This window comes from Vidua macroura, chromosome 4 (assembly GCF_024509145.1).
Source record: "Vidua macroura isolate BioBank_ID:100142 chromosome 4, ASM2450914v1, whole genome shotgun sequence".
NCBI classification, from domain to species: domain Eukaryota; kingdom Metazoa; phylum Chordata; class Aves; order Passeriformes; family Viduidae; genus Vidua; species Vidua macroura.
Window position 1 is genome coordinate 50204586 of NC_071574.1, and position 27319 is coordinate 50231904.

A 27319-nucleotide genomic window follows, 5' to 3' on the forward strand; every position below is an offset into this window, starting at 1 on the left:
CCAATGACATTGCATGTGTGTGTTTGATGACATGCAGTTTTGCATGGTTATGCAAACTCACATGCAAGCAAATGTCTAGCATTTCAATACATAACTGCTATCTAGAGAACAACTCAGAATTATTGCTTCCCTAATAACCACTTCATTTCTATTTACCAACACATCAAAAGATGACAGATATGCACGTAGATGAAAGAAATCTCTACTCATTTAGTTTTATAGTGGTTTTAAGGCAGGAAAATACATTTTCCCCTCCATTTAAAGATATTTCCAGTAACTGTTTACCTAAAAGTGCTAGGATATTTTACAGTTGCAATACATTCCCTAACTTTGTGTATTGTAGATACCTGCTGAACCTCTGTTTCAATGAGCTGCTGGATCACTTTAGTAAGGACCACATGCTTAATCAAAGAGCACAAAGGAAAACTGTCCCAAACACAGGCAAGGTATTTTTCTGCCTGTGGCTTCAGCCTCCTCCCTGCCCATCCTCCACACTTATGGGTTTTGCTGACTATTTTTGGACAGTGGATGGAGAAACACAGGCTCAAGGATGTCTAATTCTCTACCCTGGGGGGTACCCAAACCACATCTCTGCATGAGATTTCAACCAAGTGTAATGTTTGCAAGTGAACGAGCAGGTGTCCAACCCACTCAAATCAATTGGCAAGTTACAAGCCAAAGAGCAAAGCTTCACCACAGCATCAAACTGCAGCTCGGAGACCCACAGCTCTGCTGGGTCTGTCCGCTCGGCTGCCTCTTCCCCACATCACCTTTCATCAAGTTTAATAACAATACAGGCTGCTGGACTTAGTAAGAATTGATGGGAATTTTTCCATTGTTAATGGTATGCAGTCTTTAGGTTTAATGAAGAAATCTTTATTTCAGAGAATATTAAGCTATAGTCATGAACATTACTTGAGGTACACAAACAAAAAGTCCTATGACTAAAGGTGCAATAATTTATTTGTTTAACTTCTACCCTCCATCGAAGGTAATATAAACAAAAAATGCTTCAGAAGTACAGGATGTATTATCAAACTAGTCTCTGTATAAAAAAAGTTATAGCTTCAGTTATAACAGAGAAGTTGTGCTGTGATGTTTAGTTTTTCAAATGCACTGATTAGATACTATCTCAAAATTACTTTTCAGCTCAAGTTGGCATATTCTATAAAGGTTTTGTAAACTTAAACTTTTTAATTGCTAGAAATATTAAAACAAAACAGCTTTATTGCATGTTTATTCTCTTATTACTTTCAACAGAACAAGGTAATAGACTGGGTATCATAAGCATACCTGAAAGGTGGTTTTGCTTTTTTTTTTTATAGTACTTAGGCTTTGCCTTCCCAAACATGGTCATACATATTTTGCAAATTTCTTAAGGAAGCAAAAACCAACACATTGCATTTCAAAGGAGCAGGTGCAGCTTTTTGTGAGTTTTTAAAAATGAGATGAGAGCCATCATGTCCATGGATTCAAGCTTTTACAAGTGATTGTCTGGAGGCAGCCGATACATATGAGAAGAGAGTTCCTTCTTGAAATTTATTAGGACTGAAAGTCATGTCACAATGTAGTTGGCTGTCCAGCAGCTAGGTAAAAAAAAACCAAAACAAGCAATTGGTTACAAATTTTAACAAATACAGACTTTTCTTTACATGATCTCCACAACTCAAAAAAATGTATCTGGAGCTATATATATTTGTGCCCTGTTTTTTCTTTCTCCTGCAAAACTGGGGCAGTAACCACTACAAAGATTCAGCATAATTACAGTGGAAATACATTGTCATGTGTCAAATGCATTCTGCATGAAGTTTTATCTTATTTTATGCCCAAAGTACTCGTGTGTATGTTTATTTCAGGCTCTGAAGTGGCAAAATAGTAAAGTAAAGGACTGCTGAGTCATCTTCAGCTGTGTCTAGTCTGTGCTACCTGGTACTACAGACTCCTTGTGTTATTTGGCCATACAGGGAATCTCATGAATTTACTTCTTGCCTTGGACTTTGACACTCATCAACCTGTGACCATTCCCTGAGTTTGACATTGAATAGAGAACTTCATTCCTTGTGAGGTTTCGTAGTACAGAAACAACCTACTGATAAAAACCCCATCCACTTTTATCTGAAAACCAGAAACATTTTGGACCCTGGACCACTACATAATCCTTAATGCTTTTCTAGTAATCTTTTTTTATGATTTATTTTGAAACAGAATCATCCATTTTTTCAGATAAGCTTCTGGGAGCCAAAATATTTCATCAAGATGTCCATAAGTGTCTCAAAACAATATTGACTAACCCTAGGTTAGTCAGAGACTTCTGCCTACTGCTGCACAGGTTTCAGATGCAGCCATCGGGGCAGGAAGGCACAAGCCATGCAATCAAACAACTGATTTGATATTTTGCATTATTATTCCCAGAACTGAAAGGCCAAACACTGACATGGCACCAGTTTATTCTTAATTTCAGGTGTGCAGTGTAGCAAATTTTAGTTAAAAAATAGCATCTAGCAATATTTGCAGTTCTAGCAAAAGCAGTCCCTTTGAATTGTCAACAACAGTTACTGTAGCTTAAATTCAACTAACTGGATTTTGAGATTTTGCATGACCAATGGACACAGCAGGAAGAGGTAATTTGTTGCAAAAGTTAAAAACCCCTTGCCATAATTATTCTTCAGTAGCCATACATTTTCTCAAAACCTATTTCCTCTGTCATGGACTTGGTTACCAATCTGCTGAGTATGTACAAATGCAAAACATTATTACATGAAACACTGCACACAGCTCTGTAATGCATTTTCTAGTAACACTGCTGTAGAAACGGCGATGGAGAGAGTGATTTCTACAGCACATAGGCTGATAATTTATTTGAGCCTTTATCTATCCTCAAGGGACATAGATTTTTATTTAAGCAAAAAGGATTAAGAAGAAAAGGAAATTATAACTTTTATACCTTCCTCTCTTTTTTGTGTAAAGCTGGATGTGCAAATCTGCATTTTAAGGGTCAGGACCTCATCCAGATGAGGAAGGTTTATAGTATCAAGCATGAAGGGAAAAAGCTATTTCTAAATATTTCAGGTTAAATAATAAACAAACAAACAAACAAACAAACAAACAATTTTCTTAGCAGAATTTAAGAAAAAAAAAAATTGCCAAAAAAAACCAGTTATACAATAGCACCCTCTAGCTCTGCTGATGGAGAAGTATCTCGTTCCTGAAGCACCAGAGCAAAAGTACCCATTTTTCTTCTGGCAGAGATAAGAAGGTACCTTTCCTACTCCTCAATTTCTACAGCCAATGCTTTTGAGAGAGGGCAAGGGAAACAGTAAACGAAAAGAGCTCTAGATGTCCACTTACCAGTTCGAACTGTAGGCAGTGAGTATATCAAATAATATTTAACAGGAAGACAACAATTACTCCTATTGTTTTGCACCTTACTGTTTCCACAAGATGGAAACCAGCATGGGCACTGACCATCACTGGTGACATTGGGGCAAAGCTGAAATATTCTAGTAATTTGGTATCAGTCACAGGAATCCAGGACTTAGAAAGACATTTAGGTAACCTGCTCTAAGGCAGTAAAATCACAAAGTTTTCTTTCTGACATGCAATTGTCTGACTCATTCTTCAAACTTTATGGCAAGCAACACTGTTTAGCACATATCTGGGGATACCACCACAAGGATTCACTACGAGTTACAGAATGCTCTTAATATTTTACATGACCATTTTGGCCTAGAGATTTAAAAAATGGGAACTTCTCCAAACATGGCCCAGGGTCCTAGATCAGGCAGAATAATCTACATTGTCTCATGTGATGTGAGAGATCCAAGCCTCCGGGTCATGCAATATACGTGCATAGTATAGGAGTTTATGTTTATGCACAAAAACAGCCTTTAAGTCTAACAGTGGTCAGCAGAGATTCTCTGGGAAAATTTAAAGGGCTTAAAAATCTTTTCTGATATGAGAAAATCATTCAAATGGCATGGGAAGACTCCTCTTCCCATGGTGAAGCTATTCCTGTGTTGAAGCCGGACAAAGCCGCCAGTTAAAATCATGGCCACGGTATTGTCAGAGTTCCCAGTATTTGGTACTTACTTCTGGATCGGATGTAACAATCGTTGCAGTTAAGAAGACCATTTCTAATCCTGACATCTGTGCCACTCGCTGCATCTCCCAGCTGGCCCTTGCAAACACCACACTGTCAGTTGAAGAACAGAGAATGTAAGAGAGACCATGCTCTACTATTCATAACAACTCTTCCCAAATTTTTACTTTTGTTTAAGTAGTTCTTGGAATGGTGGGAAAAATACCCCCTAGAATCCAGCCCATACTCCTGGGGAACACTGCAAACCAGTAAGAGGGTTTTTACAGAGTCAAAAGTGTTTAGGACTGGATTTCAGCAGCCTCTGCTTATACAGAAGTGAAGCCTAATTCTTGTATGGGACATCTGACTTTGAGGCTGCATTCTGGAGGCAGGTAAGTTGTGATGGATAAAGTTTAAAGAGGCCAGAGATTTAGTCTGAGTAAACGTCTAAAATCAAAAAAGTCTTCACAAATGTCTAATATCAATTGAGCCAGAGATAATAGAAACGGATACTTTCTGATTTCTCTAGAAAATACTTCAGGTTATTTCCAAACTGAAGCACTCAAGAACAGTCAAGAAATATTTCTGGTAAAAGCCAGAATACACCATTCATTCCATAGTCAAAGCTTTCTAACCATGGGGCAGATCAAAGATGGCTTTGGGAGTGATCATGCTATTGGAAGGAAAAAAAAAAACAAACACCAAAAAAACTCACAAGATAAATAATGCTATATTTAGAAAACAGTGAGTACAATAGAAAAATTACATGATGCTTCACCCCTGTAAGTACAGAAGCTAAGTTTGCTTGCTTGATCACAGGTTTTAGTCCAATTAATGTGTCTGACTGCAAAATAACACGAGTTGTGTTATTTCCACTTCTTTACAAACACAGACATAACAACCATGTAATACCCAGGTCCTCTCAGTTTCGCATCTACTCTCTACTTGCACTTTGCACGACTTGAGGTTTTTCTTAATAAAGTAAGAACCATACCCTGAAGCACTGAATATGGAAATAAAGACCGAGTGTTTCAATAATCATGGCAGCTCCTTTTCCAAGAGGGAGACCACAGGTAGAACACAGCTTCTTCCCGCTGACAGACCTAGAAGACAAACATGGTTGTAAGAACACTGCAACTGATGCTAAAATGAAGCCAAATATTTAGATGGGTTTATCAAGAGGGACAGAAAGGGAGGAAGGAACACTGGAAGGAACATTACATAAATACACATTGACCCTTCAGCCATGTTACTGAATCCACCTGCAAGTCTGCCTTCCAGATACGCAAGCAAAGGGCTTAAAATCCTTAAATGCACAGCAACACAGACATATTTCTCTGCTAGTCTGCTGTGCTAGATCAAGGGAGATGCAAGCCTCTTAACAGAGGCCTGTGTGCAGGGAACCATGCCTGTGGATTCACAGAAAAAAGAATGGTTAGGGTTGGAAGGGACCTTAAAGATTATGTAGTTCCAACCCCCAGCCAAAGCCAGAGAACCTTCCACTAGACCAGGTTATTTAGAACCCCATCCAACCCAGCCTTTAACACCTTCAGGGAGACCCACAGTCTCTCTGGGCAATCTGCCTCAGTGCCTCACCAGCCTTATAGTAAAGGTTACTTAGACCTAGTCAATGCCACAGCAATTCACACAAATTACCTGAGTCAGACCCTCAGCCTGGAAAGTTTTCAATTTGTTTACAAATGGACTTGCTCACTGCAAGTCAGAAAACAGGATGCTATTCTTGCACCCAATCAAGCTGGTGAAGCCAATAGTGACAGCATAACTACAATAGCACAGACTGTGCTGCTGCAGCCACTTAATACTGTAACTAGTCAGAGAAAACCTGAAATTGGATCTCCACCTGCAATGCAGAACATACTTCCACTTTCAGTGGTTCTGAAAGACTATCTAGACCTCTCTCCTAAATCTGCTATTGGATGACAGGTGGGTGAAGGTTCAGAGCCCCAGGAATAACTGGTGCCCTTTTTCATAATGGTTTTAATAGCAGTGCAGGTGCCCACTTCTATGGGTCTCATACTCTTCACCTCTCTCCTGCCTGTCAGCCTGCCAGAACTGATGCTTGGCCCTAGTGAGATGAACCTGAGATCAAAAGGGATCCCCTGTCATTCTGTGTCATCCATGCTTTTTTCAGCCAGGGCTGAAACCAGGAGAGAAACTTAGTGATACTTCATGAGTTTTGAAAAGACAATTTGATGAAATCCTACTCAGATAAGCAAGAAACAGCAGAAAAACTCATGACAATTAGAAAATTGTCCTTGTTTCCAACTCTTGAGCCCATCATGTACACAGGCAGCACAGACATATGATCCCCTTGTTGCTTCATTATCATTATTCCTTTTAGAATAACTTTGCTGTGTTTTTTTTCTCCCCTCCTACAGCCTTAACCATTCTGCTTCTATGTTATTCCTGAGTTCACCTTTGTTTTTACTTCTTCTCCACTATCACAGTTACTATAAGAGCAAATTAAAGTTTCAGATCTCAGGAAATTATTAAGAGTTTTCTAATGTTTTAGTGGAAAGATGAATTACATCCTATCTATTATTTACAAACATAAGATTTATTTCAGGAAAAGATCATGCAAAAGATTCTCAGATCAGAATACAGCTGCTTAATAATATGAAGTAGCTATCACAACTAGCAACCTGTAGCAAGGAAAGGCAATCCCACCAAAACTGCAGCTATGGTTAGAAAAACATAATAAATTGTTCATGTAAAAAATTCCCAATACTTTCACATCAATGTAAGTGACATCAGGAGGGCTTTGAAGAACAATGTAATTTAAAAAGAAAGAAAATTGCTGTGTTCTGTGTTGTATTAATTTACCCTATCTAATAAGCAAACTGGTTTTAATATACCCCCAAATTATCAGTGATTTAATCAGGCTACAGTTAACATTAATTTAGAGTTGGTACACATAACTCACTGAAAGATGTACTGATTGCTCAGGACAATCAAATCTCTATGAGATTAGCATGATTATGGACAAATTAAAAATCAGCAAAAAAGCAAAATGTGTTTCTAATTTGGAAACGAAAGGAAAAAAATTTAAATCAGCAAGTGCCAATGTCTGGAACAGATCTTACTCCTGAGCGTGTGACTATTCACAATTAAGACATTCTTTGGCTTAAGCACTCTGAGTTCACACTTTGTGTGAGGCTTATACTGTCCTATTTCAGTTTTATTGAAACTTCAGTGTCAAGCAGAGCTCTGGAGGTGCTTTCTGAACTGTGTTATTTGAAAACATAACAGTACCACTGAAGCAGGCAAAATATATGGGAGAGGGAGCTACATGTTTATCCAATGGACAGTTATGAATTGCAACATTGAGCAGACTTAATAGTGCATCCACATAATACTAATGTGATTTTCACTCTGGCAGTTCAACCAAACAAGATGTGTTTGGTCTGCAAAATTCCTTATTGACCTTTAGTACCTGTTGGGTGACTGACTCAGAGCAGCAGGAGAGCAGGGAGATGACGGCCCAGATCGGAAGTTCTCATGATAGCCTGCCCTAAAGTACAGCAGAGAAGATGCATTACCACAGCTGAACAACAAATCAAAACAGGTTTTGTATGGAGAAATTCCAGTTAGTGAATTTCAGGATTTTTGGTTCTGAGTCTTAGTCTGCTCGCTGCTGCTCAACCAGGTAATTCACAAGGTAATCAGGCATGTGGAGATTCCTGCCCACCCCACCAATCCACCACAGCTCCCACCATGATGAAGGAGGGTTAAGCCAAGTCACACTGCACCACACTACACTCTCTGTTGGCCCTTTATTGAGCAAAAAGGAAGCTACCAACACGGAAAGGTGTTTTTTTTGGTTAATGGTTAATTTGTATCCATGCTACTCTGAAAGAGCTTGGTGAGCAAAACCATGGTTTTTGTTATCAGAAATCATAGGACTGATCCAAATTCTAACAGCCTAAAATGGTTTACAAATTAAATAACAATTTTCTCAAACACACACACAGAGTTTAGAATGAGGAACAGGTAATCAAACCTCAATCTACATTAGTTTTGACTGGGTATAACCTTAATAGAGGTAACAGGTTCTACAGAAGACTGTGTTCGTATATATGCTAATGAAAACAGATGTTCCTTTCTGGTTGCATAGCTTCTTTTTGTAAATACTAAGCAAACAGATCCCTTATTTACAAAAAGACAGATCCCTTATTTACCATTCAGTAAGGTTTACTCAAAAGCACAGGCAAAGCAACAAAGTAAAAAGAACTCACCAAAATTTACAGCAGAAAGCAAATATTACCTTATGTGTATCTTCTTTTAAAAGGTATAATCTTTAAAGGACTAGAAAGTAGCAATGGATATATGTTTGGAAGATGGGGCATGAAGTTCTTGGATGCCAGCTTCAAAGAGGCAAATATAACCTGAAATTCCCACCCTCATATTTAGCTACTGATTAGCTATAAATGTTTGTCTCAGGCAATTAAAACAAATTAAGCACATGAAAAGTTATGCAGATATGTGCTGAGCTACAGTAAAAGAAGAGGGAGGCATGCAGGGGGTGTGCTCCCTCCTGAAATTAGTAACCGTGGTGCCTGTAATGAGAGATCAAGTAGATAAATGTTAGCAGTCTCTGTGGGAAAGCCAGACATGAAGGGTGTCTTCACACTGCAGGACTCATCAAACCCAACCAATAAAGGATGCTGAGCAGGAGTGTAAGGGAGAACAGAGCAAGTAGAACTTCTCAATCTCTTCAGTAACCTTTATGTTCTCACCTCCTTGCTTCCCCTGCAGAGCTTGGTTGCTGTCCCACAGTCTGGCCCAGGAACGGTCTCTGCCGAACGTCCTCTGCACACTGTGGAGATCGCTTTGTCAGCAACTGCTGATTCCAGGAGACATCTACAGTGAGAGGTGGAGAAAACTCAATATTTGAGGCAAAATGCTTCTGTCAGTATTTATAAACCATCATGGATTGTGGGCACACAACAAAGGAGAGAGATGTACTGTTCCTTAAAACAAACTTAAAACAAACAGAAACCCCCCACAAAGTCAGACACAGGTTTTGCTACATCAGACGACCTCTATGGAACATCATTCCTTTGCATTACCCTCACATACACATGATCTACCCTGCTGCTGAATGACTTTCTGAAGGGGGAAAGGGCACGGTCAAAGAGCCATCCACAAACAACACTTGGGAAAATAATGTATTGTAATGAAGGAAGCACCAGAGACACTGAAACTTCTATGGTGCTGGGGGATCCAAACTTCTCAATAGCAAGAGATAAGGGGATGGTGTTATGGTCACTGCTCCCCATAAACCTACTGATGAACACTAATTCCTTGGTAATTTTCTTCTGTGCTTCAGATGGCTCAGTGACAGTAACAGCCTCACAGCAAAAAGCAATGACCTGAGAGATGCCCAGGCAGCCAACCATCCTATCTTTGAGAAACAGTGCATTACCTAGACCCTGCAAGATCAATTTTGTGCCTCACAGCTGGAGAGAAGCCTTACCCTGCCGTGTGCCAACCATCTGATTTAGAGAATGAAAACTTTGCTGGGACCTATGAAAGGCCTGTTACCTATTTTGATATCAGAACAATAAAACCCCACACCAGGGGTTATTTAAGGGCTTAAGGAGGGAGCAAGGATGGGATGCTTTAAGAGGCAAGAAAGGAGCTGTCAGAATACTTGCAGCAGAGGAAATTGTTGAAAAGAACCTAGGAAAACCCTGAAGCAGGGCTATTAGCACATGTAGTTTAAAACTGTCAAACCTGTTAAGTTTGCTTAATCACTACTACAAATCCCCAAGGCTGTATTGCTGGATAATATACATTCTGCTTTCTTTCTTTCTTTGTGCAACTTTTATCAAAGCGCTAAGAATACAATAAAACTGAGACAAGGAAAGCAAACCTACTAAGTTTAGACTGAATTCACATTTGGAGTAAGTAATAACACTGAAAACCTTTCCATCCACAGACACTTAATTTTTTAGAATAATGAATTTTTATGCTGAACTGAAAACAAAAATCTAAAACTTGATTTAAGAATTTGCGTTCACTTTCTGTCTTTAGTCCTGCTTATTTACTTTCCACTGATCACTTGTATTAGATAGATAATGATGCTAAATTCATGAATTTGCCTTTTTTTTTAGGGTGACCCTCATGACATCAATGCTTTGGGGAAATTCTTTCCTTCAAAAGCATCAATACTTACGGGAGCTAAAAAAAGTAAATTAACTTTAAATGTCATTAGACATTGCTAATGACAAAATTGAGGCAGATGTTGCTTTAGGCTTGGCTTGGAAAGGTTACATATCACATGTAGTGATTTTGACTGGACTGAAATGGACATGAAGAATCTAATTAGCTGTAAAACCACAAAATAAGTGTTGGAAATAAGCTCTCTGTATCAAGATAAATCCTACAGGTATGTAAGATTATGTAAAAAATGGAAGATAACCTTTTTAACTGCTACTGTGAACGTGCAGGCCTATAAACAAGATACCTGCTGCAGAAACTGTCATCTCTGATGAAAACAAGAGGAGTTTAAATTTCACCTTAATATATTTATCTTTGCTAACATAAAATAAATTTTTAGTCTGAGACATTCCAGTGTTGAAAATATATGTCAATTTCCAAAATTCTCTGAGTTAGGTTTCTGCCTGATTTCTATCTGGAGAAGAACATATGCACAGCAAGAGTCTTACTCTCATCCTGAGCCAGTGGCAGATTCAGTCTGGCAGGTGAGCTGCGCTCCATCACCGGCATGTGGTGCTCCTGTTCACTTCCTCCTTTCAAGATACCAGTCCCTGGGTATCCTGAGAGCACTTTATTTCCACTGCCAAGGAAAACAAGTTGCATTGTATAAATAAAGCCAGGAGAAATGTCACCTAGAACATAATGGCTAAATCAGACTTTTGCGTATCAGTCTATTTTTCACAAAAAAGATTTTTGCTATTGTGTCAATTTTGCAATGACAAAGCAATGAGAACACTTTAATGAATTAACAAGTTTGTCTCCAAACAGTCCAAGTCTTCCTGCTTACCTCAAACTGCCACTTAGATGTGCTGAAGATCATTTGGGATTTGTAGAAAAGGGCTTGACAGAAAAAAAGCTTTAATCCATGTTCTCTATATACACTACTCAGCATCATCAGATGCCTCTTCTCTTTTGTGAAACCTGTTAATTAGCAGTTGAGCAAAGTCCAGGATTTCAAACACCACCTGGCAAGATTGGGTATGGCATTTCTGAGACAGCCAGGCAATTTCACACAGGTTCTGAGTGAAAACAGCTACTGCTCCTTTAGTCCTTCAGATGGCTTGTGAAATGTACACAAGACACAGTGCAGTGATGTACACAGATGTCTGAGCTGTCTAAGGTCTGATCTGGCTGCTGTGACAGCCTCTTGGCAAAGCCATACAAGGAAAAGACAAGCTTTCTGATGTGCACAACTAGCACTGTGCACTGCCACACATGCATGTGTCTGTGGGGCCAGTGAATACTGATCAGCATGTATTGTATGGAGGCCACCAAGCGCTGGTGCTCCAGCAGCAATTGTGGGCACGTGTGATATCCCAGAAGCCAACAGAACACAAAGCTCCACAGGGTTATGAAATGCTTAGGGTTAATACATACCTCCTCTTTTCTTGCCAGAGCTCACTTTCCTTGCTTGTCAGAGATGACATACCGTCCTGCTCCCAGAGCAGTTTTTTCTGCTTCAGAACTTCTTTTTGCTTGCCTTCCCCTGGACAGCTGTTTGAATCAGTTGAGTTCTAGAAGACAGGAGAAGAGGGAATAAGGAGCTCTCTCTGAATTTGGCATTGGTGCATGCATGGGAAAAGTACAGGCTGCCCCTACATACATTGTGTTGACACACCTTATTATCAAAGATAACATCTCACATTTATATAGTAGAACCATATGACCCTGGTATGGCTAACTTTGGATTTAATTAAGACTTTAAGTGAAACAACAATTGGTTGGACTAAGCTGAGCATAAAATAAGTTAGATACCAATTATGGTGCTAAGGATGGCAAGTTAAAACTTCCCATTACGTAATCTTTGGCAGAAATCCTTGAATTATTTTGAGAGTCTAGACAGTCTGCCATTGGACTTGTGAGGACTTTGTGAATGACCTCAGCTTGTTGTCACTGCCTAGGAGCAAAGCATTACTCACGTGCACTGGGCATCCTCAAAGGGCAACGCCAGTACTACTTCCAAAGTGGTACAGGAGTGGTTCATATCTGACTTGTGGAGCTTGAGGAAGCAATGGCATGAGGTCCTTTGCTTTTGGGTGCAGGCAGAGTCCTGGCTGTGGCATAAGCAGCTCCACCAAGGAAGTTACTACTACACAGCCATGTGGAAAATTGGCCATGGCTGATGCCTTTGCACAGGGATGAGTGAGAACAGGGGGGCAGGAAGAGTGAGGGGAGAATCAGTTGATAAAATGAGTTCAGTGGAAAAAGGCAGATGACTGGGTGCAGGTGCCTTAGGCAAGAGAAAATTATGTCTGTGAACCCCACATTTACTCAACTGTGATCTCATCTGGGGTGTCATTCCCCAATCTCTGCAAACACTGATTTAATCAGATGCTAGATGCATTGAATTAAACATTTTGTGCTGCATGACTGCAAAAAACCCCCAAACATAGAAAGTAAATATTCCTCTGTTTTGCTGCTTTCTAGGAGAGATGATGGGAAAGAAAAGGAGGAAAACTGAGAGGTAGGATTCCGTCTCATCTGACATATATAAAGCATTTTTTTACACTTGAGATTTTGGACTCAGGGAAACCACTTAAGATTCTGTTGGCTTTGGAACATAATTAAAATTTCACAGCACTGATTAAAGAACAGAGGCACCTGCAGAGAGGAAGTATCATTCTGTGCTCTGGTTGAAAATGGGATGGTAGCAGTTTGCTTGGGAATACAGCTATTCAGCAGTGAAAATCTGTAAGCTGAAGCACTATCAGGCATCACCAGTCAGAGATGGGACCCAAGGAATACCCTTACTTTTACAGCTCCCAGACTTTGACAGCCTTTAGCAAAGGATTAAACTTTGCACTAAAGATGGCTTACTCTTCAGTGCCTTACTACTCCATGAGAAACTCACCACTGTCTTGTTTCCTTCAGTGGTAGAGGAAGAAGAGGAGAGGAGCTCAGCAGAGTTTGAAGAAACAATGAATGGAACTACAGTATCCTCAATTATCTTTCGTTCCTGAAGAAAGAGGATCAGGAGAGAGTGGGGGTTAAAAATACAGAATGTAAACTATAAGCTTATGAAACACATAAGAAAAATCAGATTTGGCTATGTGCCATATTTAGATGGCTAGTTAAGAACTTGTACTACCAAGAATAATGGTAACACCTCAATTTTTAATTTGCTTCAAGGTTTTGCACTTCCATTCCTTTTACCACTGAGATGGACTTTCCAAAACGGGAAAAATATTTCACTTCATGGAACTACTCTGTTTCACAGAGCACCAGTATATTAAGTTTAATAAAAAAGTATGAAATTACCCTTGGTACATGAGAAACTTATTCTGAAAGTTGAAAATAATTTCTTGCTTAGACCACAAGTATGTCCCTCAAGCACAGATGAGAAACCATCCATTTACATAATGCATAGACAAACTTTTAAATATTTTCCAGTTTCCTTCAATAATGACCCACATACAACAGAAGAAAACCACTATCTTCTAGATTAATAATATTCCACAAGTGCAAGCTTTGAACATCTCCTGTGGATTTTTTTTAAGGCCAGTTAGAAAATTCCTCCATGATCAAACCCAAGGCAGACAACTATTTCATCTGGAGTTCCACCAAGTCTAGGCACCAATATGCCAAAATACACAGGGCTCTGGCCCTGCAGGGAAGTCTGAGCGTGCCCAGACACAGCTGTACTGACTCATCCAGACTTGCACAGCATTTAGACACCTCCACCTATGTGGAGGTGCTGAGGATACCTGTCCAAATATTTAAATATTTTTCCTCAACATCTATGGCAGTGTTTAAGAGAAACAAGCCTCCTCAGAATTCAGCCTTGAAGAGGATTTTCATTAATCAATCTAGCTATGGGATTATTTTTTTTGTTGCTTTTGCACCCATAAGTGGGTGCAGTTAAAAAAAAAAAAAAAAAAAAAAGCCCCAAAAAACAACCTCCTCCACTGAGCCTTATACCTCCTCATAGTATCTACGCTCCTCCTCTTCAACTTCTCTCTGGGCCTTTTCCCATTCCTCTTTCAGCTTGTACTGTTCCTTCTGGTATTTCTCCTGTACATGGATACAAATGCAGATAAATCCAGAGCATTCACTATTAAGAGTAAATTCTGTAGTTTCTTCACAGCAAAAATGCTAAGAGTGGTTTAATCAGAAATAGGATGAAATAAAAGGATAAAAATTAGAAACATCCATGGGTGTAAAAAAAAAAAGCTTCATTTTTACTTAGCACATTTTTTTCTAGGACTTACATTTAATACCTTCAAACTTCAAGGAACTTTAGACACATTAGAAGTTTAATTTGTTAGAATTTAAAAATATTTGGTCAGAAATTAAGTTTATGTTCAAAAATGTTAATAATTTATTGTTTATCTTACTGTATTAAGTTTCAAAAATGTTTCACAGACCCTGAAACACTGAGACTATGGTTGTACATTAAAAACTTCAGCAGAGTAGCATATAAATAAGCAGGTTTTGCAATACCGGGACTAATTTAAGAGATATGCCAATAGTACTAATTTAAGAGATATGCCAATACAATTTAATGAATGATGAATAACTATGCAAATTTAAGAGATAAACAGTGTGTAAAGCTCTGAAGAGATTAAGATTATAATCAGCTAAATAGCTTATTTTCTTCCTTGAAGAGATGATTTCTTAAGAATTGTTTTCACAGAGTTTTGCACAAAAAAATTATCTCAAAGAGGTGTTTAAAATTGTTTGCCAGAGCTGCTTTGAATATGGAGAGGAATGGTGACTTCCATTTCCCTCTTACACCAGTTCCAACATCTGTTCAGACTGGCAACCACATCTGTCTTTTCCAGAAAATAAACATTTACTATTGAGAGAGCACCCACATGTGCCAGAAAAATTATTATGAGAATTTTACATCGTTTTAAGAGGTGCAAAATTAGATGACCTCAAGAAAGCATAGAGATACACAAGTCCTTCTTAAAGGATTAAAAGACCCCATTTTATTATTCTCCATCCTTGGACAGCTGTTTGCTCTTTTGTTACATGGAACAAAGATGTGATTTCTTTGGGATCAAATCCAGTCACAGTTTCAAAAGACACTCCTGACTGACTGGGAGATTCAGGTTCTCATGTCCACTGCATTTCTTCCCACTAGGACACAAACCTAGAACTTCAGAGTTTAGTGTACCACTAGGCAAAACTAATGGTAGTCTTGACGATATTTCCCTCTCTTACAAAACCCCCTCAAACCCAAGGCCTTTCATGTCCAAATTTAGCTTGGTATTTGCCAAGAAGAACCAGTGAACAAAGCAGAATTCTATGAAAAGTTATTAAGACCATAATTTTAAAGAAGAGTTAAAGAAGAGGCATCAGGGTTAGCAAATTGTCAGTCTTGACTAAGAGGCTCCAAGTAATTAAGAGTTTTGCAGTCTATGTTCAGCATAATTTAAATATAATTGAGGACCATTCAGTTTTACTCTGCACTGGATTGTAGGACCAAGTCCTTTTGGTCTTTCCATGGAGTGGAGAAGGGAGACATGAGAGTGCCTAAACCACACAGAACATATGCAGAACATATGTGTGTGTGTGTGTGTGTGTGTGTGTGATTTATCACTCAGCTGCCACAGAACTTGCTCAAGCATCCACAGAGGATGTGGAAAACATGACACAAAATGCACAACTTTTGTCCAAAGGGACAATTAAACAGCTGAAGCACACAGTGGAAGAAATGCAGTTTCTTCCCTACCTGAAGCAAGCGTTCTTGTTCATGCTGCCACCTTTCCTGGCGCTTTCGCTCTTCTTCTGGATCCCAGGACCAGAAATTGAAACGCTTACATGAAGGAAAACCAAGCTATTAGACTGTGACACTACACTTCACATGGCTACCAGAGAAAACTGCACTGTGCCTGATTAAGCCCTGCCAGTGATGTTACAGTGGGAAACTGGGAACTAGATAAGGGTTCTTTCAGTTAACAGACAATATTCTTAGCTTCATTGACACTTGGGATTGCCCATTTGTAGCCACATGATAAAAGAATCATTTGGTTTCCAAAGAAAGTCTTGGGACACTTCACCTGAAGGGGGGAAAAAGTCTTAAAGAAAACTATAAGCATCATTGAACAGAGCCATCTCCAGGGACTTAAAGAATATACATGTTTTGCTTCTCTATAATCTTCTTTGCAACATGAAAAGCAATTTTAGGTTGTAAAAAATATTCTCTCATTTTATATCTGCCCGCACAGCAGCCTTGCTTTGAATTTTTATCTATAATCAAATAAATCCTCAGGCTTTACCAAGGATCCTATTACATGATATGTTTAAAATCTCCATAATCAAGGGCAATTTCAGATACTTCCTGTCATATCCCTTTCCACTACAAGTAGTATTTAAATCTCATAGGAAAATATTATGTCTATTTCTATATGACAAACAGAATGTGAAATACTGTGTACTTCAGAGTAGCATTTGTGGTGTGGTGGGTTTTTTTGTTTCATTGAGGAAACAGTAGAATTGTGAAATACTTTCATTTCTATGCATTTAAAATACAATGGATAATTTAGAATTACATATTATTTAGATATTGTGAAGCTTTAGTGTCTCCAGCAACCAAATACTGTATAGCTAGCTCCAGATAAGAGGAGAATGCATGGATTCCAGATTCAGACAATGTCTTGATTTGGGTTGTACTTTTCCTCTTACATGTCCATGAGAAAAAATTCTCATTCTGATTTAGGGATGTTACAAGACAGTTTGCATAAAAAATTAATTTCTGCTAAACACAAATCACTAAACCAAACAATAATGCAAAAAAGGTACTCACATTTGATTTATCACCAGTATCAGAATCAGCTATTAAAAAAAAACAGAACAATGAGAGATTAAATTTAACATAGCAAAATTTCCTCAGCCTGTAAATAAATCTACATTATATCTGTATGTTAGTTTCCTATTTACTCCCACAACCAAATGCAAGGACTAATTGCAAGCAAATAAATCAGAAAACCAGATCATACCCATCACCAACAAAACTACTTTTTATCTGAGTTTAAAGGAGCACAATATTAACTAATATCAGGTTCTACTCTACCACTAGCTAATGCCATCTACTTCTGGCCACAGAGGTTAGCAGTGTTCAGACACTGAGTCTTACCTACCTTGATCTACTTTTCCCTTCGTGATTCAGTGGAAGGAAGGAAAAAGTACAGCAGTGCTAAAAGGATGGGACTACACTATTCAAGAGCCACAGTTACGAAGAGAACCATTGCCATTTTCTATCCAAATGTCTTTGAAAATTAGACTGATTAAAAGAAATTAAGAAAAAGGTATTTATAGGCAAGGGATTTCTTTTGGGTGCCTAAAACCAGAGCTCCAGAACAATGCGCAACCCAACAGCTCTTCGTCAACTGTGCAGCAGGAATAGATATTTTCTACGAAAGCGAGAGGTAGAACAAGTGCCCGTGATCATCAGCTTTCACCCCAGCCCTGTGTCTGAAGACACCTATGGCTGGAGAGGAGAAGGGCTGGAGCTGTTCTCAGTGCCGCGTTTACCTGACTGCGAGAAAAACTGTGAGCGCCGCCAGTGGTTGCGGACCCTAAGCGGAACCACGGCCCCGCGGGGCAGCTCTGCAGGCAAGGGCACGGAGACAAAACAAGAAACAGTGCGGTGAAAAGGTGATGACAGACTCTCAGACCTGAGCCACCTTGGCCACAAGAGGGATTTGTCTACAGTTGTTTTGGTCCATGGCAGCTAGTTTACAATGGACCTGAAGATCACACCGACTGTGTGTATTTAAATATTACTTTTGCAACATGGCACCTGAACTTACATGAGAGCTCTAGCTACCCTTTCAAGTCTCTGCACGGTGCTTGCACTCATTCCTATTGCAGATACATGTTTTAACGCATTTTGTGAGACTTTCAGTGCTCTGTATGCTGTGAACACTAGAGTGCAGCCAAGTGTTTCAGCACCAGTCAGAAAACTGACAAGGTAAGAGACCTACAACTTTTTACTTGATATTTGGTTTGATTTGCTTAACAAAAAATGATATTGTTATCAAAGTCTGCTTAGGTAGCACCTACCCACTAAAAACAAGTGAGAATTCCATTCCTTTTCATATAATCACAGAGTCATTTGAATTGGAACAAACCTTAAGGATCATCTAGTTTCAATTCCCCCTCCCATGGACTGGGACAGTTTCAACTGGATCAGATTGCTCAAAGCATCATCCAGACTAGCTTTGAAGGCTTCCAGGAACGGGGCATCCACAACTTCTCTTCAACTCATCGTAAAGAATTTCTTCCTAGTATCTAATCTAAATCTACCCTCTTTCAGGTTAAAGTTTTTATTCCTTGTCCTATCACTACATGGCTTTGTAAAAAGTCCCTCTTGAGTTTTTTCAAAGTGGATCACCTTCAGTAGTTTTAAACTTGAAAACATTAGGCTAATCAGTATATTACCTATAGATTTACAACCTAGGAAGTTCTTATGGGAAAAAAAACCTCAGTTGATTTTTCTCTCTTTCTTCCACAATACCTACGTATATGCATATTTAAAATAAACATAAAATCAAACTACTAAACATTATCAGTCAAAAGCAAAACTTTGTCATGAAGGCAAGGAAAAAGATTCTGCATTGCAAGAACTTGTGTTGGGCAGTGGTCAAATTCAAGGATGTGGTCAGATATGTGGTTCATCTACAGCGTGGAGCTCCACAAGAGCAGCTGAGTGCAGAATTTATCTCCAGAAAATTTTATTGTGAGATAAAGCCAATTGCTAAGCCATTTTCATCTGTGAGCAGCAGTATGAAATATTCATTGATATAATACAGCCTTTACTGCTGGGCCAGGAAAATGCAAGATAGGGCTCTCCCTCTGCTGTGTCAAATTTCTGCTGTTGTGTATAAGAGGAATAGCCAGAAGAATCCTTTTCATCACAGAAGCCACACTACCAATATCAGTCAATTAAACTAGAAAATTACTGTTTTAGCTCCAAAACCCTCCAAGCTGTGGATTAGGCACATCTCCCTGAACACCACATGCCCATATTCAGCTACTGTCTGGCTGAGTTTTCCAAATGCTTTTTGCTCACCTTGTAGACCAGAGTTATGCAGAGTAACTTGGCTGGTTTCGGGCAGTTTCTTTAAAAATGGCAGCACTACACTCCCCTTTTCTTCCAGAGGTTTTGCTTTAATCACCTGTTCAGACATTTGGGAGCAGAAAACAGCATTAAAAAAGGAACAGGTTCAATCAAAGGTCAGCTAAAACCCTTTCTACTTATTTTCTGAAACAACATTATCAAAGATGAAGCCTCTATCTCCAGAATGACAACAGGGAGTTGCAGCATTGGAGTCCTGTAAGTAACTGGTAGCTGTTTCCTGTTGACATTCCCACTGCCCTGCAAAGCAAAGTCAATCCTCTAACACCATCTGACTAACCAACATCTAACTTACCCAAAAGAGCAGTATGGTCACAGCTGTTTGCTACCTCTGCCACCACTGACACTTGTTCAGCACTTCAAGAGGACTAAGAGGATAAGCTCCACTGTCTGCACCACCTGGGTACTCTGCCCTCCCAACAGGTGGTGGGACTGGGGTTTGTAAGTTAAGTTCTCATTTCAGTCTCATCAGTTTATAGGTTCAAATGCTACAAGCAGATACTGTGGAGTTCCTTTTGAGAGGGAACTCTCTGATGACCACACGATTTGGCAAGCTGAAACCATCCTTCAGGGTCATGTTTTCAATGAACTCCTGAAGTGACATTTTATGGAGAAAAATACCAATCTGCACAATAAACATTTCTGTGTAAGGTGTTAGTGTGTTTGTGTGTTTGTGGTTTTTGGTTGTTTTTTTTTTTTTTTTCCCCATTCCCTCTTTTTCTTGCCTGTACATACCTCCTGTGTAGGAGGGAGCTCTGCTTCCTTCTGCTGCTCTATTTCAGCTTTCTTCACATCTTTCTTGCTTGAAACAGTTTCCTCTGAAGGGACAGGACTGGGAAGAAATTCTAATCTCTTCACAACAGGGCTGGAACAAGCTGCAGTTGACTTGAATTGCTTTTGATCTAAACCAAATCCACACATATAAGAAATAATGTTGCAAGGTTAAGATACTTTTTCAAATGTAAACTTTTTCAAAACGTGCCTATTTCTTACAATCCAGTTTCTTACTGGATGTACTGTGAGCCCATTTACTGGATGTTTTGAAAAAAATAAACTTTTTTCTTCAACATGAGAAAAATTAATCTTCAGAGAAGACAAGACTCAAAAGAATTAACTTCACTTATCAAAATTTATGTGCTTACATGTGACTTGGGCATCATGGGACACCCTTTGTGGTCAACAAAAACAGAGAAGTCCTTGGGAAAGAGTCACACAAACTTTTATTTCAGGCACTCCTCTGGCTGAGGTGAGCTGTAACCTACAATGGGCCTAGTGAGCTAAGATCTCTTGACTAGTCAGCTAAGATCTCTTGAAGTTATGTGATGAATCCTACCCTAAGATGTTACAGAGAGAAATAGCTATATGACATGATCTCACTATCAGCACTGGAGGATATTTCAGCTTGCCTGTTTTCAGTAAACCTACCACTTCCACTGACAATCAGTTAAGCATCAGACAACAAACTGCTAACAGGCAGCTTTGGACTGGAATAACCTAGCTGACATCTAATTCTAAAAAAAACCCAACAAGTTGATGCTGGCTTCTGGGAGAAGAGGCTAGAAGCACACAGGTTGACAGCTGTGCCAGCTGAACTGCTGATAGCTGATACCACCACTGGAAGCAGAGCAGTCACCAGTGTCTCAGGCACTGAATAAGCACCCAGACATCTCTCCAACCTCCTCAAGGAGAAACTTCAGATCCTGTCCCCTTTCCAACCACAGCAGCATTGGCAGCTTCTGAATATACCTCTTTGACAGGCTGGGAGAGTAAGCTAAGAAAGAGATGCAGCTCACAACTCCATTAAGAATGTGGACACAAGCAGAGACAAGAGCTGCTGCTGCCAAGGCAGATGCACCCTCCTCTGGAGCCGTTCCCCTACCATTAGAGGCATAGGAGCCACAGCATGGAAGTGTTTGGCTTGTGCTGAACAACAGAGGAGGCTGTTTACAAGAAGTTCACACAGTTTGGACCCCATTCATCCCTCCAAAGCAGACATAATGAAAACTCCATGTTACTTTATTATTTAGATTTTTGCAATACTATGTCAGTTTTCCTTGCCAGACAATATTAAAATTTGCTGTCAGTACTTAAAGTTTAGTATTTCTGACATCTGGGGAGCTGAAGCCAAGATGGCTTTGTGATTTGTAGACAGCACCAGCTCATCACTGTTAACTCTTGACAGGAGAATTTGGTCATTTAATTACAAGATTGCAGCTTCTACATGACCTGCCAGATGCAATTCAGAATTGTTAAACTACTACTTTGGCATCTAGGAGCCAAAGTAATTAAGGCAGCTAACAAGCCCTTGCTAACAGCTCATGTGCTTCTAATCTTTGGGGAATGGTACCTCACTGATGTTTGAGGGCAAAGCTCAATTGTTTAAGTCACATTTATCCCCATCAAATAGGAGCATTATTCTTACATACCAACTACAGCCAGAAAACTCATTTAAACACCTACTTGACATAGTACTTTTTACTTACCCATACCAAGCTACTCTTTAATAGACATATTTTAAGAAATGAACAACAAAAAAATACCATGAACTTAGTATAATAGCATACAGCAAATAAAGTGCCTACTCAAAGACAATGTTTCAGAAACACACTTTTGAGGAAAACAGCTTAAAATTCTACCAGCAAATTCCTTTCCCCAGATTAGGAATCATGCATAAAGGCTTTAAGGCAGAAAATTAGAAGTCTGCACAATACTGTCCATTTAAAGCCCCTATGGGGACTGAAGTTTCCCTTCTTACTCTTTCTCCCCATCCCTTAATGTCTTGGGGGAAAAAATGTGTCAAACAGAAACTATTACTGACTGGTAGCTTCTGCTCTTTTTGCTTTCTGGTTACAGCATGCTGTGGCACTGGCTTTTCACTTGCAGAGATGACCAAGCGGGCAGCTTAGGTGTGTCATTTCAGCCACAGAATGACAGAACAGCCCAGGCTGGAAAGGACCTCAACAGACCATCTAGTCCCACCTTTTGTGGGAAAGGGAGCCTAGAGGAGATTCTTTAGCACCCTGTCCAGCTGCACCTGAAAAAACCTCCTGCCACAGGGGGTCTAACACATCCTTTGGGAGGCTGCTACAGTGAATGTCTGACAGCATACAGACACATTACTGACATTTGCAGCATTTTCTAATGAGCCCTGTTGGTGCTGCTGGTGATGCTCCTAGTGGATTCCTGCCACAGGGTGTGCCTCAACCTGGGCACATAAGTGAGGAAGGGCAAGGGCAGGGTGAGGGCAGCAGCACACCCACCTGGGGACAGGCAGGGCAGGGTGAGGGCAGCAGCACACCCACCTGGGGATGGGCACTCCGGGGGGGCAGGTGTCGCACTGCTGGGGGTGGGCTCGGCTTGCAGGCTGGCAGCTCCATCCAGTTCCACTGGGGAGGCCTGGAGAGAGGAACACAGCATGGAGTGAGTACAGTGGAAATAAAAGTATGTGCCAGTTCCTCAAGGCGGTGCTTGCTGCTCCTTTGTAGTGTGTTCGAACCACATCAGTGTGGAGCTCAGCAGGGTGTTGGGGAGAATGTTTCAGAGCAATATGTACCCGTTCTGGTATTGAATGGCTGTGCTTTAATCTCCTTTTCAAATCCCTCATCATCAGCCATTAATGTGGTCGGTTTGGAATAGCTCCTACAAGCTTTTAAAACTGTAGGATATCTTGGATAGTGTTAGCTGGAGATAAGCACACATTTCACCCCTAGTTTCCCCTTCCAGAATAACACACAAATGTATGCATTAGTGAACAGATAGCACATACTAGGGTTTGGAAAGTGGCAAAGTAATGAAATACTTCCTTTATTTCACGGTTGTCTAAACAATCTGTTATCTGAAGGGAAAAGCCAGAGTTTGTATTAAAGGTAATGAAATACTTGAAACACTATTAAGAGAGGACTGAAAAAATATGGTGAGACCATATCAAGCCAATAATTCAAATGCCTTTGAAAAGCAAGCTTCCTGACCTGGACAGGACTGTTGCAGAGTTAAAACTATTCTGTCAAAACAATGGTAACACTTCAGCTGATTTATTCAGCAGCCTCCACCATATGTCTGCTTTTCCAGAAGGCAAATCAAGAAAAATCTGCAGCAAAGCTATCTGCTATTGCCGATAGCTTGTGCTTCTAATGCATCCAAGATCTAGAAAATGGCACATTCAATGGTGAAAAAAAAATACAGACTATTTTTGAAATAAAAAGTAACATATTTCAGAAATAGCCTACTCTAGACTCTCTTTCCTGTCCTTCTCCCACTCCTCCATCTTCTTAACAGCTGCAAAGGAGGAAATTGGATGAAATTTCCTCTTTTCTGCAGGCAGGAATCAGACGTCCACTTCCTGTATGGATCCTGTTTCCTATCCCTGCAGGCCCACATGAGTCTGTGGCCCCTTATCTGAACATGGCCCATGAAAAACAGGCCTGGGCTCTCACAGCTCCGTAACAGGAGATATATGCTGGCAATGCCAACACGATGTCAAGACCTGTGGACACACCACAAAGCTCCAGGGAACTTTACTGCTGGTAAAGCTTGTGAATCCCTGCCTCGTCTCCTCTCTGGTGGGAGACACGCTCTCAAGAGAGGCTGGAACAGGTCTAGGAAGATGCCCTGCAAGGAAAAGGTGCAGATGGTGAGGGGCCATGGCCAGGGCCAGTGACCCAGGCAAGCCCAGCAGGCAGCCAGCAGTGCTGGGAACGAGAAGGGGCCTGAGGCTGCCAAGGGCTGCGCTGCCACCTCTCAGCAGGACAGGCGCCAGATCACAGCCACGAGTCTCTAGAGGCGACAGCGCTTGCTGGGGCTGGCTGCCTGCCATCCTCACCACTGCCACCACTTTCCAGCCCACCCTCACCTCTGCCCCGCTCAGCCTCTGCCCCAGGCAAGACATGGAGACACATCTCCCACCTGCCTAAAAGCAGATCTTGAACGGGATGAGGCAGAAAATGAAATAGAGTCTCCAAAAAGGTAACATGGAAAGCCTCAGGAGTTCCTCTCTACCATGTCCACCTGTGAATGCATCTATACCAAGAATGAGGAAAGCACAGACCTCTCCCTCCATCTGTCACACACTCCCAGGACGGATGGTCACTGGAGATGAGGCACAGGCTAAAACACAGCCCCAGAGAAATGCTCCAAAAACCGCAAGTCCTGTGCCCCAGAGGTTTATCTCTTGCCTCTTAATTGCTCTTTTCTTTCATATAACCAACCCCTGTCTCCCCCAGTTCTTCTGGATGCCAGCCTGGTGTGTCACTGAGAGTTTTCATCACAAAAGCCCCAGCATAATTCTACTGCAATTAAAGAAAATTTCCCCTTCAGCCTCAGTTCTTGCTCCTGATGCAACAGCAGCCAGGGGAGAAGCTACAGGAAATCCTTCCCAACCTTGCTTAAAGCAGAAATAAGTATTTCTTTTCTGCATGAGAGAAGGCAAGCCAGTGCAACAGGCTAGCCAGATAGGTTGTGCCATCTCTGTCCTCAGAGGTTTTCAAGATTTGAATGATCAAGCCCTTAGCAACCTGTTCTGATCTCATGTCTGAACCTGTTTTGAGCAGCAGACTCAGCTAGAAACCTACAACCTGAATTATTCTATGTCAATCTACAACCTACAAAACTGCTAAAATCTTAATGAATGGCTGTTATTGAGAGCTCAGGATTTGCCCTAAACAAGGCAGTTTTCAAATGGAAAAGCAAGAGGCTTCACACCCACTAGTACAAACCATAAGCTTCCCAAAGAACTTGTTGTAGATTTCAATTATTAGTATTTTGATGGATAATATTTTTGGTAAAACAGTGGAATTCACCCTTTACTCTCAAAAAGGAACTGTCCAAATTGAAAAATTAAAAGAAATAAATACAGTCAACTTTAATTTCAACCTCAGAGGCTTTAAAGCTATAAACTGTTATATTCCCAGGGCCAATACAAAAAGTGTCAAACTATTATACCTAGGAAAGTCAATTGCTGATGTCAACTGCTGTTGGAGAAAGAGAGCACAGCCACTATGGCCTCTCAGAGGGGCTAAAATTCACTGTTTCTCAGTGAATGCTGCAGTGATGCATGATGCACCTGTATCACCTCTGGGTCTGGAGTTGCTTCAGGAACCTCAACACGGTGCTGTTGTGCAGCTGTCCTGCACAAGCACAGTAACTAAACCTACCCATAACCTATATCCAGGAGGTTGAATTAGGTATAGATATAAATGTTATTTATAGAAAAAAGAGCTACTACTTGCTGCAGGAAAATTTAACTTTCCAATGGTATGCAGCAGAAGTTCTGTTCCTGCTCACGAGACTTGACTCTTTCTCCTCCCTCTGCTGAGCAATTAAATGCTAGTGACATACAGCTAAAAATAAAAAACTGATTAATAACTAATTTATAAAAAAATTAAGTCAGCTTCACTGGGGAACTCTCTTATTTCCACTAAATTTAATTCTATTTATAACACCAAATTAATGCATTATTATCTAGTATTTTATCCACAGGTATATGGATATACACTTAAAAAAATTCTTGTGCTGATACAATTGATAAAATATCTTTTCTACCACAGACTATCATGCTTCATATTTCATAAAAAGTTGTAATCAAATGATGATGTTATCACTGAACATAAAAAAAGGTGTACAAACATTTCATTATACCTAAGAGGACTGTATTTTGACTGAAAGACTCAGTAACCTAGTGAGTGACATTTCTGAGGTGCTTCAGTTCTGCGTGGTGCTCTCATGCCTCACGATGAAGGACTGATGTCTCAGCACCCTTCTGTCATTTGTGTTTGTGTGGGCAGAGGTCTCCTTCTGCAGGGCAACAGAGCCATTCCAAACACAGGCTCTGCTGCATGTACCTGTGAGGGAAGGTCACACAACACCACCACAGGCAATGAAGCCTTCAAGAGGAGTATGAAAATCCTCAGTGCATGGGGGTTGTGATTATCTCTGCCCACACATCAGCCTGGTGTCGAGACTGTCCTATTAAAACTTCTAAATACTGAAGAATGCTGTCTGCTTGGATGGGTGTTTTTATTACCCCATGCATCTGGATGCCCAGGAGTTAAAGTAAGCTTCCCCCTTTATGACTTAGCCTGAATTCATGCTGGAAAGTTAAATATTGTGATGGCAGTTGTGGTTATGAGCACATCAGTACAGAGGACAAAGCAACACCCGTGTTCTGCTAAACAAAGTATCCATTTAACAAAGACACAAGCACAAGCATATAGTGTTACCAAACACATATTAGCATGAAAATAAATTAGTTCAGTTTGTGAGAGACAGGATTTTAATCACATAAACTAGGATACCAGTCCAAGTATTTCTTTGATTATGATTATACAAGCCAGAAATGGACATATTGGCTACTGCTGTGGCAAAACTTTGCACCCTTAATAAAACCCTAAAAATACAATAACCAGAAATACCTAGCACACAAAGTATCACAACTTCTACAAGAATACAAACTCCAAAGGAAGTTACAGTAGAACTTTATTAATCCTTCTTGTAAATTAAATTGAAACATAGCTCAGTTAACACTGCTTGCACACAAAATCATATGAAATATTGTTATTGTATTTTATATGAAAGCATGACAAAACAAGCTGTCTAGAACCAGTGAGAATGCAGAATCAGAAAGAATTCTGTAAAACCATTCAGGAATGAAATTGGTTGCAAGGTCAAAAGCCACACGTAGAAATTGTCTGACAAATCACAAAACTTCTGTGATTCAAATTCTACACATATCACTGACTTCAAAATTTTCGTACAAAGACTTCCTCATCAAAATTAATGCTGGCAGCTGATGTGAGTGGTAATGATGGCACAACCTTGGGTTGCCACAGCTTAGTTTCTTGCATGCTATGCCAGATATAGTACTACAGTACTACTACAGTACACTGCTTCAAGAGGTTAACTCATCTGCCAGCTATATA

General features: G+C 40.1%; 1 protein-coding gene across 1 annotated transcript in view; it reads right to left on the bottom strand.

Annotated features, from left to right (window-relative positions):
• Nucleotides 1-854: 854 nt before the first annotated feature.
• The window catches only part of LIMCH1 (LIM and calponin homology domains 1), a 172900-nt gene continuing 146435 nt past the window's right edge, over nucleotides 855-27319 (bottom strand). The window contains 15 exon segments of the mRNA XM_053976123.1: nucleotides 855-1586; nucleotides 4090-4192; nucleotides 5073-5181; nucleotides 7524-7610; nucleotides 8836-8959; nucleotides 10771-10901; nucleotides 11699-11835; nucleotides 13173-13277; nucleotides 14240-14332; nucleotides 15999-16082; nucleotides 17073-17101; nucleotides 17801-17875; nucleotides 19341-19446; nucleotides 20142-20308; nucleotides 22709-22802. Coding sequence (XP_053832098.1) covers nucleotides 1561-1586; nucleotides 4090-4192; nucleotides 5073-5181; nucleotides 7524-7610; nucleotides 8836-8959; nucleotides 10771-10901; nucleotides 11699-11835; nucleotides 13173-13277; nucleotides 14240-14332; nucleotides 15999-16082; nucleotides 17073-17101; nucleotides 17801-17875; nucleotides 19341-19446; nucleotides 20142-20308; nucleotides 22709-22802 — 1470 coding nt within the window. The 3' untranslated portion in view covers nucleotides 855-1560.